This window comes from Temnothorax nylanderi, unplaced genomic scaffold (assembly GCF_030848795.1).
Source record: "Temnothorax nylanderi isolate EJ_2023f unplaced genomic scaffold, tnyl_v1.0 TNYL_tig0012_pilon, whole genome shotgun sequence".
Taxonomy (NCBI): domain Eukaryota; kingdom Metazoa; phylum Arthropoda; class Insecta; order Hymenoptera; family Formicidae; genus Temnothorax; species Temnothorax nylanderi.
Window position 1 is genome coordinate 1,899,594 of NW_027249074.1, and position 15,565 is coordinate 1,915,158.

Consider the following 15,565-nt stretch of genomic DNA (forward strand, 5'->3'; position numbering starts at 1 on the left):
GCTCTCCGCCACGTCCGCATCGCGTCCGCTCTCCTCCATTTTCCCGACACCCGCGCGCTGGAGGCACGATTTTCGCTAATCGAAAACGATCGTCGCTTTCGTTAATCCTTGAACGTTCGACCGCAGAGATATGATAAGGATAAGCCCGCAAATGCAACTCCTGAATTATGTACGATCCCCCTTTTGATATGCAAAATGTATTGGAAACGTCACGGTCTTTCTTCTGAAAATTTGATCGGCCTCAATCATCGGTCGCGATGTTAATTTTCTATGTTAAATATCGTAGCGACTGTAGCGAGCAATTAAAATACGAAATTAGAGCTCTATTGATATAAACTCAGCTTGAAATTAACTGATAAATAAGATTTAATGATTAATTGTAAATATCAGGTTGCTTTTCCCTGGTGAAATAAACCAAACGTCGGAATCAAATAAAAAATTCACGCGGCTCCAACCTGGAGGCCAAACTCAATGCGCGCGCGCACGCAAACTCACTGCAAAAGCTTCAAACATCAGATTTAAAAAAATTTTTAAGAAAAAGACTTTTAACCGATTAGGAGCTACAGTTAAATGATATTGAAATTAAGATAGTATTGGATTCTGAAAAGAAAACATCCTTATACTTATCAGATTTTAGGTTTAATTATATTTTAGCGGCATAAACAGCAGAGAGGATGTTTCATTTAAGCGCTTGCTTTGTAACTTGCCGTTGTCCTTCAATTTGTCGAGAGGGTTGTCGTCGAAACTATCAATAGGGGAGGTATCGCGAAATCGAGACGCAGGCCGCATACCACAGTATCTCGTTTTAACGCAAAGCAAAGGGACACGGTCCTTTCGTTTACGGTTAAGAGAAAGGAGGAGCGTGTTCCGTCGTCAGTACGACGTCCTTTAATGTGTTCCGTCGATGCTTCGTTCGTATTCAATTACAAGCTCACAACCAATGGAGAATAGATGCGCTTTGTGCTTTGTTAATTAGCATTTAACTGGAACTTGATTGTTAATTGAAAACAAATTAGCTGGCCGGTTGTTTGCGCCGTCGCGGCGTCGTGCCCCGATGCAACGCGCAACTTCGGTGGATACCTGTTTACAAGGTGATCGAATTACAGCTCTTGGCTACGACACTCGCAATTTATATCAAGTGCTCCGGAAAAGTATTCCTCTCGTGGATCTCCGATCGACTTACAGTCAAAGTTTTATTAACGAAAATATTGAGATAGCTTACACACTGTGAACAGTTAAAAAGAAATGGGTCTTAAATTAAGCTTTACAGCTAATATTAGAAACAGCTTTTATTAGTTTTGGATTATTTATCGAGATGTCCGGCGATGAAAATTTAAATATTGTGAAAAAAATATTCGATTAAAAAATTTATAGCTGCAAGGATTAGCGACAGCTCCGATTACTCCGCGTAATCCTCCGACTGCGAGCGTGCGATATCTACAATCTTCGATTAATTCCAAGCGAACTTTAACAGAATCTTAATATAAAATTTCAGTTACCGCGAAGCAGGCCAAATTAGGACACTTATAAACTTTCGAACTACGCAGCGAGAATTCCTGAAAATTTCCCGTTTTTATCGCGTAAGAGGTCTGATGAAGTCTCATAGAAGCGCGATATTTCCGTAATTACAGAAAGTTCATCTGCCTTCGTGCAATCCGATTACCTCAAAAATTTTACATTCACAGCGCTTTTTGGAACCCACTCGATCGAGATGTTCGCCGTTAGTTAAATTTTTCTCGAGCGGACTTGCCTCGTCCTGTGGGGGGTGGCTCAGCCGAAGAAGAGAAGCGGTAACTTTAGGACGCTCGATGTACACACGTACACACGCCCTTACACTTACCCGCGTCGCGGTTTAAGCCGAATGATTAACGACGGCGCGGAAACGACTGCGGGTGTCGGGCGCGTCGTTCCCGCAGAGAGCCGGAGCTATTCCTAATCCGCTACTGCAGCTCTCTCTCTCTCTACCAGTCTACCACCCATCGCCGTTCCTCTCTCGCCTCTCTCCCGCGCGCGGAACGAGCGACTCACAAATCAGCCGCAGCGTTAGACCACCGTAATGCAACCTGCCACGAAGTTCGAAACGATCGACTCTGGGCGCCGCTCCTTAATTGGAAACAGATTACGTTCGTGCCGACGCGCGAGAGTCTGCCGAGGGGATGTCGGACAGGTAAATTGGAACGCCTGGTCGCGTCTGATCCGTGGCTGACCGCAGCTACTGCGCGAAATCTTAAGCGGGCGAACGTACGCCGCGCGCGAACATAGCGATTTATCGTGAAGGGATGCACAATAGGGAAATACGTCCTCGTTGAATAGATGGATGGATAGATAGATGGATAGCTCAAAGAGATAGAGAGAAATGCAATTATTCAGAATCAGAAGAGGGCTTTAATAAGAGTGTGTTCAGAAGAGTTAAGAATAATAATTTTACAATATGTAGAGTTTTACTTATTCGAATAATAAGATAAAAGAAACAAAATTTTTTTTTAATACTTGAAACAGCGATACCAATAATAATTTATCAGTAGTGATTGAAATATAATATATTTCCAGATTTATAATTGATCGAGTTCTGGTTCTATTTCAAGGAATGCCTGATAAGAATTAAGGTCGATTGTGATGGAAATAAGGAAAAGTTATAACCAATTTTCATACAACTAAAGCGCGACATTGATATCTCATATTTTCACATCCTTTATCTCTTCACGGAGGTAGACAATAGTATTTGCAGCAGCAATAATAATAATAATAATAATAATGTCTATAACGAATAAGCAGAGCGTACATTTTCTCTAATAATAGCGATATACCAGAAATACCCTACTAGAATGATAAAACACGTCTAGACCCTTATGGGAAAAGTCATGTAAGGGGTTACCCTTACCGACCATACGTTATTTATGGACTGGGGGATTAGCAGAGATTTCGTTCGTAGGCGAATCAACGTCCTCGACCGACATGTCACCGATCCTGATTGGACTTGGTGGCACGGCGACCGGTCTGGGGTTAATCGTGACCGGTGTGCTAATGGCACTTTGGAGGAGACACGCGGCCACCCCGGCGAAGCCGAAGCCGCCGCAGCAGCCTAGCATCGCGACTTTCGCGGGGAAGGGCGAGGAGGAGGACGGCAATCCGGATCTCATACCTACGACGGCCTTGACCAACCATCTCACTGGTAAGCTCGCTTAAAAGTGTATCCGTCGATTCGACGAATTCCCATAAATTACAGATCAATTCAATTAACGGGAAGTTCGAAAAACTTGAATTAGCTTCGAGAGAATGTTTGGATTTCTTCTTATTTCTCTATTATCTTAGACTTTTAAAGTCGATACGTTTGAGAATGCGTTATTTAATCTGGTCGTGAGAAGTAGGACAAACAGAAACAAACATTGATTCTAGACTATTAAACATATTTATAATATTATGTGATAAATTTCCGTCAGTTTTTTTAAACCGTTGCTTTTTCTTGTTAGTAAAACGTTTTGAAACATCGTGAGAAAATTTAGTATATCAAACGAGAGACCGAATCGTTTAAATCGCGCAGAGATTTTCCATTTAACTTTTACAAGCGTGCCCCTTTAAGAAAGGATCGGAGGCATATCCGGCCGGTGCATAACCGGCCATCCCATTCGCTGAGTTTCTATTTAGACTGATGGAACTGGCGCATTTGTACGAGGATTTTAAGAATATCGGGTTTGGCCTTAGCCGGGATAGCATGCGTTAACGGTACTCTCAAGAAAATTGCACGTGCAATATGAACGGTTCTAGTGTACCGTATCGACATATGCATACACGCGAAGCATGGAAATGCATATATACATAAATGCAGGAAACACATATGGTAATCTATGTGATAAAAAAAAACACATATGCAAAAAGTTCCAAAAAACATAGCAGTATTTTTCGAGACAAATCTGGATCACTCTTTCCGTCGAGGAAATTTAAATCCATAGAGCACTTGTTATAATTTAATTAATATTTAACAAGAGTCGAATATGCTTTAAGGCTGAATAACTACAGTTAATCTGTAAAATGAATTCGCGAGATATCTTGGAAAATGAGTTCTCGTTATACTAACATTCGAGCACTCTTTCTCAAATCTACTTCGCCGAATCTAAAATTCAATAATTATGATATACGCACCCAACTTTCCACACTTTACTACACTAGTAATACTTTGTTAAAATTAAAACTCGGTAATTATATGCAACGTTCCGTAATAAAGTTTAAAAGTAGTTGAACAAAAGTAATTTAATAACAGAGTGCCACAGCTTCAAATAAAATATTCGCCGATCAGGTAACAAACGCAGATTACTTGCAAAATTAAAACGTGCTTATTTTTTATTAATTATCGCCGGACATAAACCAAGTTCTTGGACCATTTCTCGATTCTTTCCACAACGCGCTCTATCTAAGCACCCTCAATTCTTCATCGCGAACAGCGAACTTTCGGTTTCCGCAAACAAAACAGTAAGAAACGATCGGAGAATGCCGTCCACGCAGAAAGGAGCGAGCGCCGCTAAAGTTGCCACCGAGAGAAGTTCAAAATACTTTTCGAAATCCGCGAGCTTACTTCAAACCGATTATACGATTGACGCTAAGTCCGTCCTGGGACTTCTTCCAGACAGAAAGCTTCCTCGTTACGGGTCCCTGCCACGAAGACCACGTCAGCTGGAAGGACGCGAGATGTCCCACGACGTCCTAGAAGATTCAGATTATCCGAGAGCATCGCCGAACGTGAGTAATCCGATTTCATCTAAGGTATTGGTTCCCAAACTGCGGACCCCCTCGTTGAAACTACTCCTTAGAGAGAAATGCAAAAACAGAATGCCTCTAAACGTTAAAAAGAGATTCTGAAGAATTTAATGCGATGAAAGTATTATACGCATATAGATTATGGAGTTTCTTTTATCAGTAAGTTTATTTATCTATTTGGAGTGGAAAAACAAGAGACAAATATGTATTTTGTAAATTTTAAGCACATGGTTAGATTAATCTTGTATAATTTTGTAATAAAAGAAGATCGAAGTTTTATCAAACTAAAGAATTTCGTGCTTTTATATCGACAAATATCTACTATGACATTTTCTTGAAGGAGAGATGGAACAAGATGTTTAAAATATCTTCAAGAAATCTTTAAAATATTCAAGAAGGGCATGAAACCGCAGAATTTGGGAACCTCTGATCTAAAGCGATCTACGGCGAACGCGTATACCTGCATGGCTCCCCGATAGCCCCTAACACAGAAAACCACTTTCGAATTCGATCCGGTCTGCTTTACGATTCCGCTTATCGCCGTTTTCTTGCGAGCCAGATTTAGCGAACGAGAACGTTTCCGTTGCGCCTGACACACTTATTTCGAGTAACGGATGAGCATAATAATCCTGTCGAAATACGAAAGTATCTCGAGAGTCCATGCTTGTCGATGTTTTCCTCGCGATGCATTATAAATCGCAAAGCGCTTTTCTTTTTCGGAGATTTCATCCTACAATGATTTCTTATGTAAATTCTATATTACGGAAAAATATGAATCTTATGTTCCGCGTAATTTACTTTCGACGAATCTAAATTGCTTTCACATAACATGACATAAAGTTTATTTATTCGGAAGCGTATTTTTCAATTTCGGCTTTCCGTCATCGCGTTGAAAATTTGTGAGATCTATCGCTGGTGATAGATACATGCATATTCTAATATTATAAAAATATCATGTGAGAGATAAATAGAAAGAAGAGGGGGGCACTCGCTATAAAAATTCTATGCTGGTGAATAAGAGAAGTTTCTCGCGGATAGATCGAATTCAATTCCCGGTCGAAGCTTCTACATTTTTCTAAGTGATACCATATACCTCTCTACCGAGACAGGTCTTCCAACTTTAAACCCTAGACAAATATCTTCCAAATTCGATTTAACCCGGCAATAATATCGTATCAAGCGGCAACGATATTATGGTATATGAGAACTCCATCGCGACTTTCCTCGATCCAATTTCAAGTGAAACTTCTACAACAGATACTTTATCAGCAACAAATAACGAAACAATTAATAAACAATATTACGATAAAAACTTGTGTAAGACGAAATCTTAACCGTGAAAATTTTGAACCATGTCGCAGTACTTTTCGCTCAGCGAGAATCCTCCTCTTTTACGGCAATAATTTTATTTTATTTTATACGGTCAATCAAGATCCCCCTCCCCCTTCGAAGTCGTTTACTCTTTCGGGTTCCTCACTTTATTTTCGTCTTGGTCTATTCAGACATTCTACAGTCTCCAAAGGCCGCACTCGGAGTCGATCAGCAGGAGGATTCAGGAGAGCTGCATTTAAGGGTCAAACGCCGGCCGAGACATTAAGAGAAGTGGGCGGACGACAGTCTAGACGGATGGACGGGAAAGATCCGGACGTCTGCTGCATCGCCTAACTTCCAGGTCGTCGACCATCGTTCAACAGGGTATAGAAGGCCCCTGGACCACGGCTGATGGAGACTGGGAGCAGGGAGACGAGGGAGGGAGGAGCCACACACGCTTGTGCCACGTTTTGCATGCGATCAAGCGTACCAAAGTCACATTTATATAGCCACTTGATTCACACTACGCCTTTGTAAATATTGTATATAAATAAAACACTTTTTCGTGTTACAACCCTTTCTATGCCGCGTCTCATTCTCGTCGACAACGGATCATCGCCATCCTCGTCACCTTCGTCAGGTATGAGATCTGTATTTCTTTTTTCAGAGGAACGTATTAATTGTCATAAATTAAATCTTTCACCAAATCAGATAAAACGTAAAGTGAACAAAAAATTTTCTTGGTTTCACGAGCGAAAATATAGATATGTGATTAGAATTTATGTAAAATATCTTGCAACATATATACATATATAATTTATATATTCCTATTTTTAATCGAATTTGAAATTTTAACGAGAAATTCCGAAAGCGTATTTGATGTATTTTTCTCTCGCATATCTTTTTCGACTTTTCAACTACTCTGCGATAACCTGCACTGCAATCTAATTTTCCTAAATTCGGTACCAAAGTATAATTTCCCGTCGAGAAATTTGACGCCGAATTTTTCAAGGATATATTAGTTCCGTAAATTGAAAAGCGGATTGCGCGGGGACATTTATTTTACACAAGCGCGCGAGATGATCCACTTATTCAAAGGTCCTCTGTCTGCCGCTTTTATGGGACAATCCGCGTTTTCTTCCTACAAACGGCGACGGTACGGCGCGCGTTATCCCGCGAGGAAAAGCGCAACGAAAACGTGAGAGAGAGCGGCATCACGAAGTAAATCGCATAAAGCATAACTGCATTGCAGCGAGAAACTAGCAGCATCTTCACGGCCTCCTTTCACGCCGATTTTCCCGCTACGAAACGGGGCTCTTCGAGAGAGAGAGAGAGAGAGCGCGTCCTAAGAATTTTTCAGTTCTTTTATTTTCATAGCTTCTTGATGGCGTTCATTGCTATTAAATGCACGGAAACGCTACTGTGGTTAAATTATTCACGATGTAACGTTAGCATGGAACACTATACTGAACAGTTTTCCGTTCTCAGATCGCTCCCGAAACTTTTTGTCAGTTCTGATTAAATTTTGCCCTAGAACTTAAAAAATTGGAGTGAAATATTAGGGTGCCCGGAATGTTGCAGGAAGCTCGAATTAGCAAAATTAAATCTAATTAAATCCCAAATGATTAATAACGAATCTTAACCCTTACTTTCGTTTAATCCTAATGCTAAATTTTTCGACCAATTTATAGCTAGTGTTTTAAATAATGAAAACGTTAATAGCGATATATTATGTTGATGGTATCGGAGAGAACATTCGGTAGATCCTTTGCGTCTGACGAACGACAGTGAGTTACGATACGCAAATTTTGTTCTCCTCGCCGGAGTATAGCGCTTTAATGTGGCGTATTTCAAGCTGAGCACGTAATTGGCCATTGGAGATGCAAAGTGCACCGTCTGCCATTCGCGTGCACAACCCCCCCTGTGTCCCGCTATTGTCGATTTGCGTTTATGGTCCTTTCCCCCCTATATGCTACCGAACGATGGCGGATAAAAATATGCGACAAATAAACGCGCAGTAGAGTCCCGTATAACCGCGCAGCAGCACCACGACAGACATAAATCCATATTCTCAGCACATATTCGCAGCTTAAACGTGCCTGTTTGCTCTAACCGTCTGATAAAAATAACGCGTGCGTTTAGCACGCATCATGCAACTCGGATGGGAATTGGAAAAATAGCAGAAAATGCAATTGCGATGTTCCTCGAGACGGAAAAATCAACGCAATCGCGACCACATTCGAAAAGCATCGATTTTGAAATATAGGTATATACGTTAAAAATACGCGGTCTCCCACTTGTGTTTTATTTTATATTCAAGTTCGCGCGTTGGCGCGATCCTTTTATCAAAATAAATTTGTGTGTACCCCTGAAAATTGAAACGAGAAATCTTCGTTTGTTCGATAATTTACTCGAGGGATGAAAGGGGATCAGGACCGCGCTCTGCGGCGAATGTTCCGAGTCGCACGTGACGGGGAATGGCTCCTCCGAAGGAGTTAGCGGAATAAGTCGCGCAGGGGATCAGTGCCAAACTCAAACAACGAATTTCGAAGATTCGGGCGAGGAGTTTAATCCTTCGAGCGATTACGGGTTAAAATATATACCGCGACATTGGTTCGCTTATATATATGTATATGTATCTGACCCCCTCGGATGTCGCCGCGGCGCCGCCGTTACATCCATCTCAAACTGAAACTTTTATGATTTCACGTTTGGCCGCGTACGTTTAAGTTTGCGCGCACAAACTCAGTCAGCAGCCAGTCACAAGTGTCTGGTACATTTACATACACGAAACTCTTCGGGTAACTTCTATTTCGCCGCGAGTCGCTCTCGCGGAAGTCGCATTTGAAATTCATCTCAGCGTTAAAGAGCGAAATGTTTCTAACGAGATATTCGAAAAATGGCCAATTCGCATTTTTTGATATTTTTCCGAAAAACAGACAAAATACTTTTTGGATTTTATACGCTTAATTCGTACATTAGATAGAGTTTACGATAATTTGAGGGAACGTCGAAAGGAAGCTCTCGATAGATATATGCAGAAAGTTCATAGAAGTGTCGGTATTCATATGGTATCCTGAAAAAAACCGCATCCTTATTCTACATATTTGCCACAAAGGCATCATCAGATGCCGCGAGCGTTTCCACGTCGAAGCAAAATCCCGCAAGATCCGGGGGCTACGTATAAATCATCTTTACAACACCGAGCGCGAATAAAAACTTTGTTAAACGGCGCGGACATAAATCACCGGCCAGAGGAAGTCGGCGAAGTTTTACCTCAAAACCGGCTTAAAGATAATGCATAATACGCGGAGGCGCGCGTTACGCGCGCGCAAAAACGCTAATTGGTGGCCGCGACGCTTTATCAATCTCCGTTGCGACGCGAGCGCAATCAGCGAGCGAGCCCGCCGGTCTCGCGAGAAGATCCCTCCCGGAATCCGAAATCTCTCGATGCGGGATTTACGGATGACCGCTGTAATTTGCTCCCGCTCCTGTCGGCGAAAGGACGTCGCACGGCGCTCTTGATTTCTCTTATCCCGGGATTACGGGATCTAAGACGGTCTACAAGTGTCACGCGGAAAAATCCCGGCTTCGATCGTCGGAAACGGCGACGAGTCCCCCGAGAGAACGAGAGAAACGTTCAGCGTGGAATCACGCGAAATAACGAGTTTCGTGACACATAAGCTTCTCTGACAGTTGATCTGGTTGATCAACTTGATACTCATAATACAAAATAAAACGTGACAACAATACGTATTGATAAATCATCATCTATATCGGAAATTATTAGCGGTAATAATAAACTAATACATTGATAACAATAAATTACTAATATTTTGACAAATAATTACAATCGTGTATTATCTTCAAACGGTTTATTGCTAGGTAATTTATTATTTCCAAAAGTGGCTTGTTATTCGTGATTAATTTATCATTACTGGCAATTGCATTATTTCTGTATAGTTTATTTTTAAATTTAATATAGTTAATTTAATAACGCCTCCGTTAATTAAAAACATTTAAAGAAGGAATGTTTTTCTAGTTTAATTTAGCTTCTTCCGTTGTTACACCGAGAGAAATGTGTGTAACATGAAGCATAATTTTATTAAAGCTGTTATTATATTACAGGATATATTAATAATATACCAGTACAGACAAACAATACGCATATAACCACCTATCCATTTACATTGTGCCAATTAGCCGAATGGTTAATAATTGATATCAAATATTCCCGATGTAACATATCGCAAAACATTTACATGTACATGATATAATTTCAATTTCCATCCCCTTTGTGAACTAACTCTCAGAATTCAGTGATAAAAATTTCAGTGATAAAAATACGAAGAAAATCCTTCAACATATATATCCCGATTTCGAATAAAAGAATTGTTGATGAGCAGATATAAATAAAAAAGAACAGAAAATAATTCAACAATTATAAAAGTAATTTCTAAAATTAGGAGTTTTTCGAAAATTATGAGAGCACAATATTTCGTGGAGTACCTACATTTCTATTAATTTCGTTCAATTTATCTTTTTTTTTTTGTTGAAAGATGTAGAAAATTAAGTGCCCAACGGCTCTATTTTCATTTATCACGAACGAAAGAATAGCAATTCGCGAAAGAGTAGCAATCTACCCTGCCAAATAAATTACCAAGCGTCTCTCGAACGCTATCGGAAAAGCCTCGGGCTTCATTATCGTTCGTCCTCTCGGCGTGTGTTGTAGTCTTTCGTCGAATTCTTAGAGAGCTCGCCGAGTTGACCGAGGGATCCTCGTTATACGGTTTATTTACCGAAGACTGGTACTGATTAATTCCAAACCGTTCCCCTCGGCCCTCACCCCCTGTGAATTCCGCACGGATGCTGTATGCGACCGCCCCCCCCCCCCCATTCTGGATCCCTGCTCTCCGGCCTTCGTCCACTCGGTGTTTGCGGTCGATAGTCTCAGAGTTACGTTCGTCTGTTTGTTACCAAATATTACCGACAAATAAGATGTAAAGGATGCTCCAGGGAAAGTTGTGAAAGGGTCTGGTCCCGGACTCTCGTGAAACTTGATTAAAATTACATTCCGAAATCAACAAGAATAATCCTAATCGATTATCTTCTCTCTTTCGAAAAAAATCTAATTACGATGGTGCCATATATATAAAAGTCAACCGGGTAAAATTAAGCTCGACCTGCGCGAATGCGACAATATTGATTGCATAGATACATGCACACTCTTATTTCTTCTTCATCCAGGAAATAATGTCAAGAAAACGACAGGAAACTATATTTGACAGTTACTTATAAACTATAAACAGGAAACCGTATGTCTATATCTTAGGATTTGTTAAGGAACTTGAGTTTCCGTTTAATCGGTTACGGAAGTTACGGTTTTCTATTTTTATGCACGCTCAATTTGGTAAGGTAAAAGATTTCTGAATCTTAGCATTTGTTAGCAATGGGCTTCGCCAACTTCACCGAAAGTTTCAAATGCCTTTCCGAAACTTTACTCGATGCTCTCTCTCCTGCGAATGTTTGAACTGCAGGCTAATATTAAAGCTAACTGCTAAACATCAAATGCTAAATATTCAAATCGCTTGAAATCTTACAAATAGTTGCAACGCTTGAACGAAATCACTGCAGTTACATAATTTTGCGTCGCGTTTTTATAATTTGTTTTAATTTTTATAGTAGATTGATGACGCGTAGCGTATGTCCGCGTGCGTGCACATACACACACAAATAAATAAATTTTAAATGTTTTGTGTTTACGTTTTATTTATTTTATATATTTTTTTAACTACAATCTGTGTGTGTTAAAAAAATACATGGCGCTAGAAAATAAATGGGGTGTTATAGTGTTTTTAAAATATTCCGTATAAAAAGTAGGCGAATTAAAAAGTTACATGGTTACTTGCCATTAGGCAAGTTGCTCGTTTAGGTACGAAGGGGCGAGGTAGCAGGATTGCGTACTTCAACCAACTTGAAGCCAATCTGTTTTTTTATTTTTTTATTTTTTTAATAAAACTTTGATCGATGGTCATCTTTCTTCGTTTCTTTCCAACTTGTGACGCGGAATACTTTAGTAACTCATCCCCAAATTAAGTTTTCAAAACTTTGTATCGCATTATATTCGCTAAGATCAAAACGCGTCTTGAAATTCGTCGAACGACAGGATTTCGTCAATTTAGAGATCGTGATTCTGAGTTATTGAGTATTCGTTTTCGCGTAATTCGCGTTCGTTTCGGTTTTTCATTAAGCATCAAGTATCGAGAATGCTTGAAACGTACATACCTATATTGGTCGGTCGATTTTACACGTGCAATTTCGAGAAATTTTTCCACTGATGGAGAGGTACAGCGGTGAGACAATCTCAAATAAAGCCTTTTTTTATTGTGAAAAAAGACCAGCTCTTCGAATAAAGCTACCAAGTGAATACAGTGGCGATATCTATTAGCGGAACAACAAAACACGTCCGTAGTGCCAAACTTTCAAATAGACGTAGCGACGTCATCTATTGGCGCGATAAAAAATATTAGTTCGCCGCTTTATCAACAAATGGCGTCGTAATGCAAATTCGGCGCGCTTCGAGATAATTGTGGCTTTACTTGCTCGTGAAAAAATTTCTCGAAGCTGATTTGATATTACATACTTAGAATTATCGCCCAATTAATGGATATTTTTTAAGCATTCTTTTAATGAAAATTTTAATAATTTTGGACTTGTTAAACGTTAAACAATCAATAAACTAATGACGAAACCCTATAGCTTCAAATCTAGAATTTATTTCGTATAATATTTATTGAGAGATGCGGGTAGAGCGATTAAACTTTTCATATTTTATACAAATATACAGATCTACTAAATTAAAGCACACTTTTTTTCATCTTTATAACTTTCGATTACGAGATCGCTTAGATAAGTAAAAACAGAGGCAGAAAAAGGAAGCCAAAGTTGCATACAAATTCAATTCAAGAAAAACTGGTAAATATATCAGATAAGTCTAAAATCAGAAATTTAGATGTAATAACTTCGACGAGAGAGTTACTTTTTTATTTAAAAAATTCTTTTATAAAAATGGATTACGTTTAATAAATATTAATAGGCGAGGTACATAATTGACGTGTGCATAATAATTTCAGCCCTTTTGGTAAAAAGGAAAACAGCCTCTTCGTTTTATTATCACAATCTGCCCAGCTATCAAACGGAGAAGCCCATAATCCAGTTATCAATTTATACCTTAATAGATATGTTAATTTATCACTCACCGACTCCGATGCGCAACAGCGGAATTATATCTGCCACGTAGCTACGTTGATTCTGTAACAAACAAATATAAAAATTCATATTAAAACAATGTTCAAAATTTAATGTTTTAAAACATAACTTTTATGCGCTTCGAACGTTTTATTCATTATTTAATTAGATATTTATTTAAATAATTATTATACATTTCCTAAAAGTAATCTTTACATGAATCAATTTCTATAAAATATTAAATTACTCTTTTTCTTCTACCTATAATATTATTTCTTAACCATGGTAAAATAAAACGGCTCAAGAATAAAGAAAAAAAAATTATTCGTATACAAAATAAAAATTAATATTTACCGCAAAGTTGTTCCGCTGGCGCCCGATGCCTCTCCTAGGCCTCCTCCTCCTCTCAGGCTGTCCTCTCGGGTTGTCAGCTCCCTCACATACTTGTTGCTGAAATAAATGAAAAAAGAATAAGAAAGAAAGTTGCATTGAAAATAAAATATTGACATTTTAAAAATATGTAGCTTTTCTACACATTTCCTTTTCACAAAAAGAATTAGTACAACATATTTATATATGTAAAATAAAAATAAAGACTATTTTCTTATAGAGAAAAGGGTATTAAATGAGTTAGACATGTGTTTCCTTTATATTTATAAATACTTTTCGAATATGTGTGTATATATACACACACACAAATAATCATTTTACAGCCAAAAAAAGCACTTACTTATTTTATTTTACTTCTTTTAAGTAAGTTTTCTTACAACAAAGAGTATTTTCTTACTAATAGTTTTCAAATATCTTGACACAAGTCTTTGAAAACCAGAATATTGTTTTGAGTAAATACAATTTGAAAACTATTAGTAAGAAAATACTCTTTGTTGTAAGAAAACTTAGTTAAAAGAAGTAAAATAAAATAAGTAAGTGCTTTTCTTGGCTGTAGAATGATTATTTTCGTATGTGCATAAATAGAAGCATCTTTCTTATAAAAACAAGAATTACATATTTTAATAATGCTGTATATACTCATATTGTATCTGATTTATTATGTATATATATATAAGAGACAGTATTATATATGACTGAACTAATTAAATGTAAAGTTAAGACATGTTGTACTTACCTTAATTAAATGAGTCGCGACGCCACTCGTCCCGGAGCCGATCCGTACCGTATCCGCCGGGTTCTAAAAATGAAAGGAGAACGTTATCAATATATATATGGCGGAGGCGCTTCGCGTCTCTCGCACGGTCAACTTCTCGCGTCGGCGGCGATGTCACTACGCATCCCGCTCTGGACTTCGCGATTATGCATTTTTCGTACTTTGAATAGGAAATACTATGTCCGCCTCTATTATTTTGTATTCGAGCGAATAGACATATTAATCTTGGCAGATATCCGCGATTTCGCGACATTAGAAAATACGATCTACTCTCACGACTGCCCGCGCGACACACCATCGGCCGAGCAAGCGCCGCGAAACACGTATTTTCAAGAATTATTAAGACCCGAGTGCCCCGAATCCATATACTAACACGACAGATACCGCAAATATTAAATGAAAAGGTTGATACATGTTATACTCACCAATTAAATAAGTCGCGACGCCAGTCGTTCCGCAGCCGATCCGTACCGTGTCCGTCGTCCGTCGCGTTCTGAAATTATCTGAAAAGAGAAGGAAAACGTCATCAATATGGCGGAGGCGCTTTGTTTCCCGCGCGGACAACTTCTCGCGCCAAGAGCGGCAAGAGCGTCGCGGCGCGGGCGTCGCTACACTCGCTACTCGCTACGCGTCGCGCTCTCAACTTCGCAATCATGGATTTTCCGACTTTGAAAATCAAATGCTATATAAGCTCGCAGCTATTATTACGATCGTTATTTTGTGTTCTAGCCGCTAGCGAATATATAATAGGACTACTATTTGTAACAGATGTCCGCGATATTCGCGACATTGGAAAATACAATCGTCACTCGTCCGCGCGACGCGCCTTCGACCGACCAAGTATCGCGAAATGAGTATTTTTCCAAATCATTAATACCCGCCGAGCGTCGAATCGATACTACGCGATAGATACCGCAGTAAATGATGCATGCAAGATTAACGAGAGTTACTCTTACCTTAATTAAATGAGCCGCGACGCCACTCGTCTCTCGTCTCGAAGCCGATCCGTACCGTTCGCCAGTCCGCCGTGTTCTGGAAATGATTGAAATGAACGCAGGAGAACGTCATCAATATGGCGGAGGCACTTCG

General features: G+C 39.3%; 1 protein-coding gene and 1 long non-coding RNA gene across 3 annotated transcripts in view; one reads left to right on the forward strand and one right to left on the reverse strand.

The window, feature by feature from the left end:
- The window catches only part of LOC139767830 (nephrin), a 192,874-nt gene extending 186,230 nt beyond the window's left edge, over positions 1-6,644 (forward strand). For both annotated transcript variants that reach the window (XM_071697488.1, XM_071697489.1), the window contains 3 exons: positions 2,933-3,172; positions 4,622-4,734; positions 6,255-6,644. In XM_071697488.1, the coding sequence (XP_071553589.1) occupies positions 2,933-3,172; positions 4,622-4,734; positions 6,255-6,323 (422 nt within the window). In that variant the 3' untranslated portion in view covers positions 6,324-6,644. The remainder of the gene's footprint in view (positions 1-2,932; positions 3,173-4,621; positions 4,735-6,254) is intronic.
- The window catches only part of LOC139767832 (uncharacterized), a 172,503-nt gene extending 157,000 nt beyond the window's left edge, over positions 1-15,503 (reverse strand). Inside the window, exons 1-5 of the long non-coding RNA XR_011717229.1 lie at positions 15,433-15,503; positions 14,902-14,979; positions 14,438-14,500; positions 13,666-13,761; positions 13,323-13,374 (exon numbers count right to left, since the gene is read on the reverse strand). This is a non-coding gene — a long non-coding RNA (uncharacterized lncRNA). The remainder of the gene's footprint in view (positions 1-13,322; positions 13,375-13,665; positions 13,762-14,437; positions 14,501-14,901; positions 14,980-15,432) is intronic.
- Between the last annotated feature and the right edge of the window lie 62 nt (positions 15,504-15,565).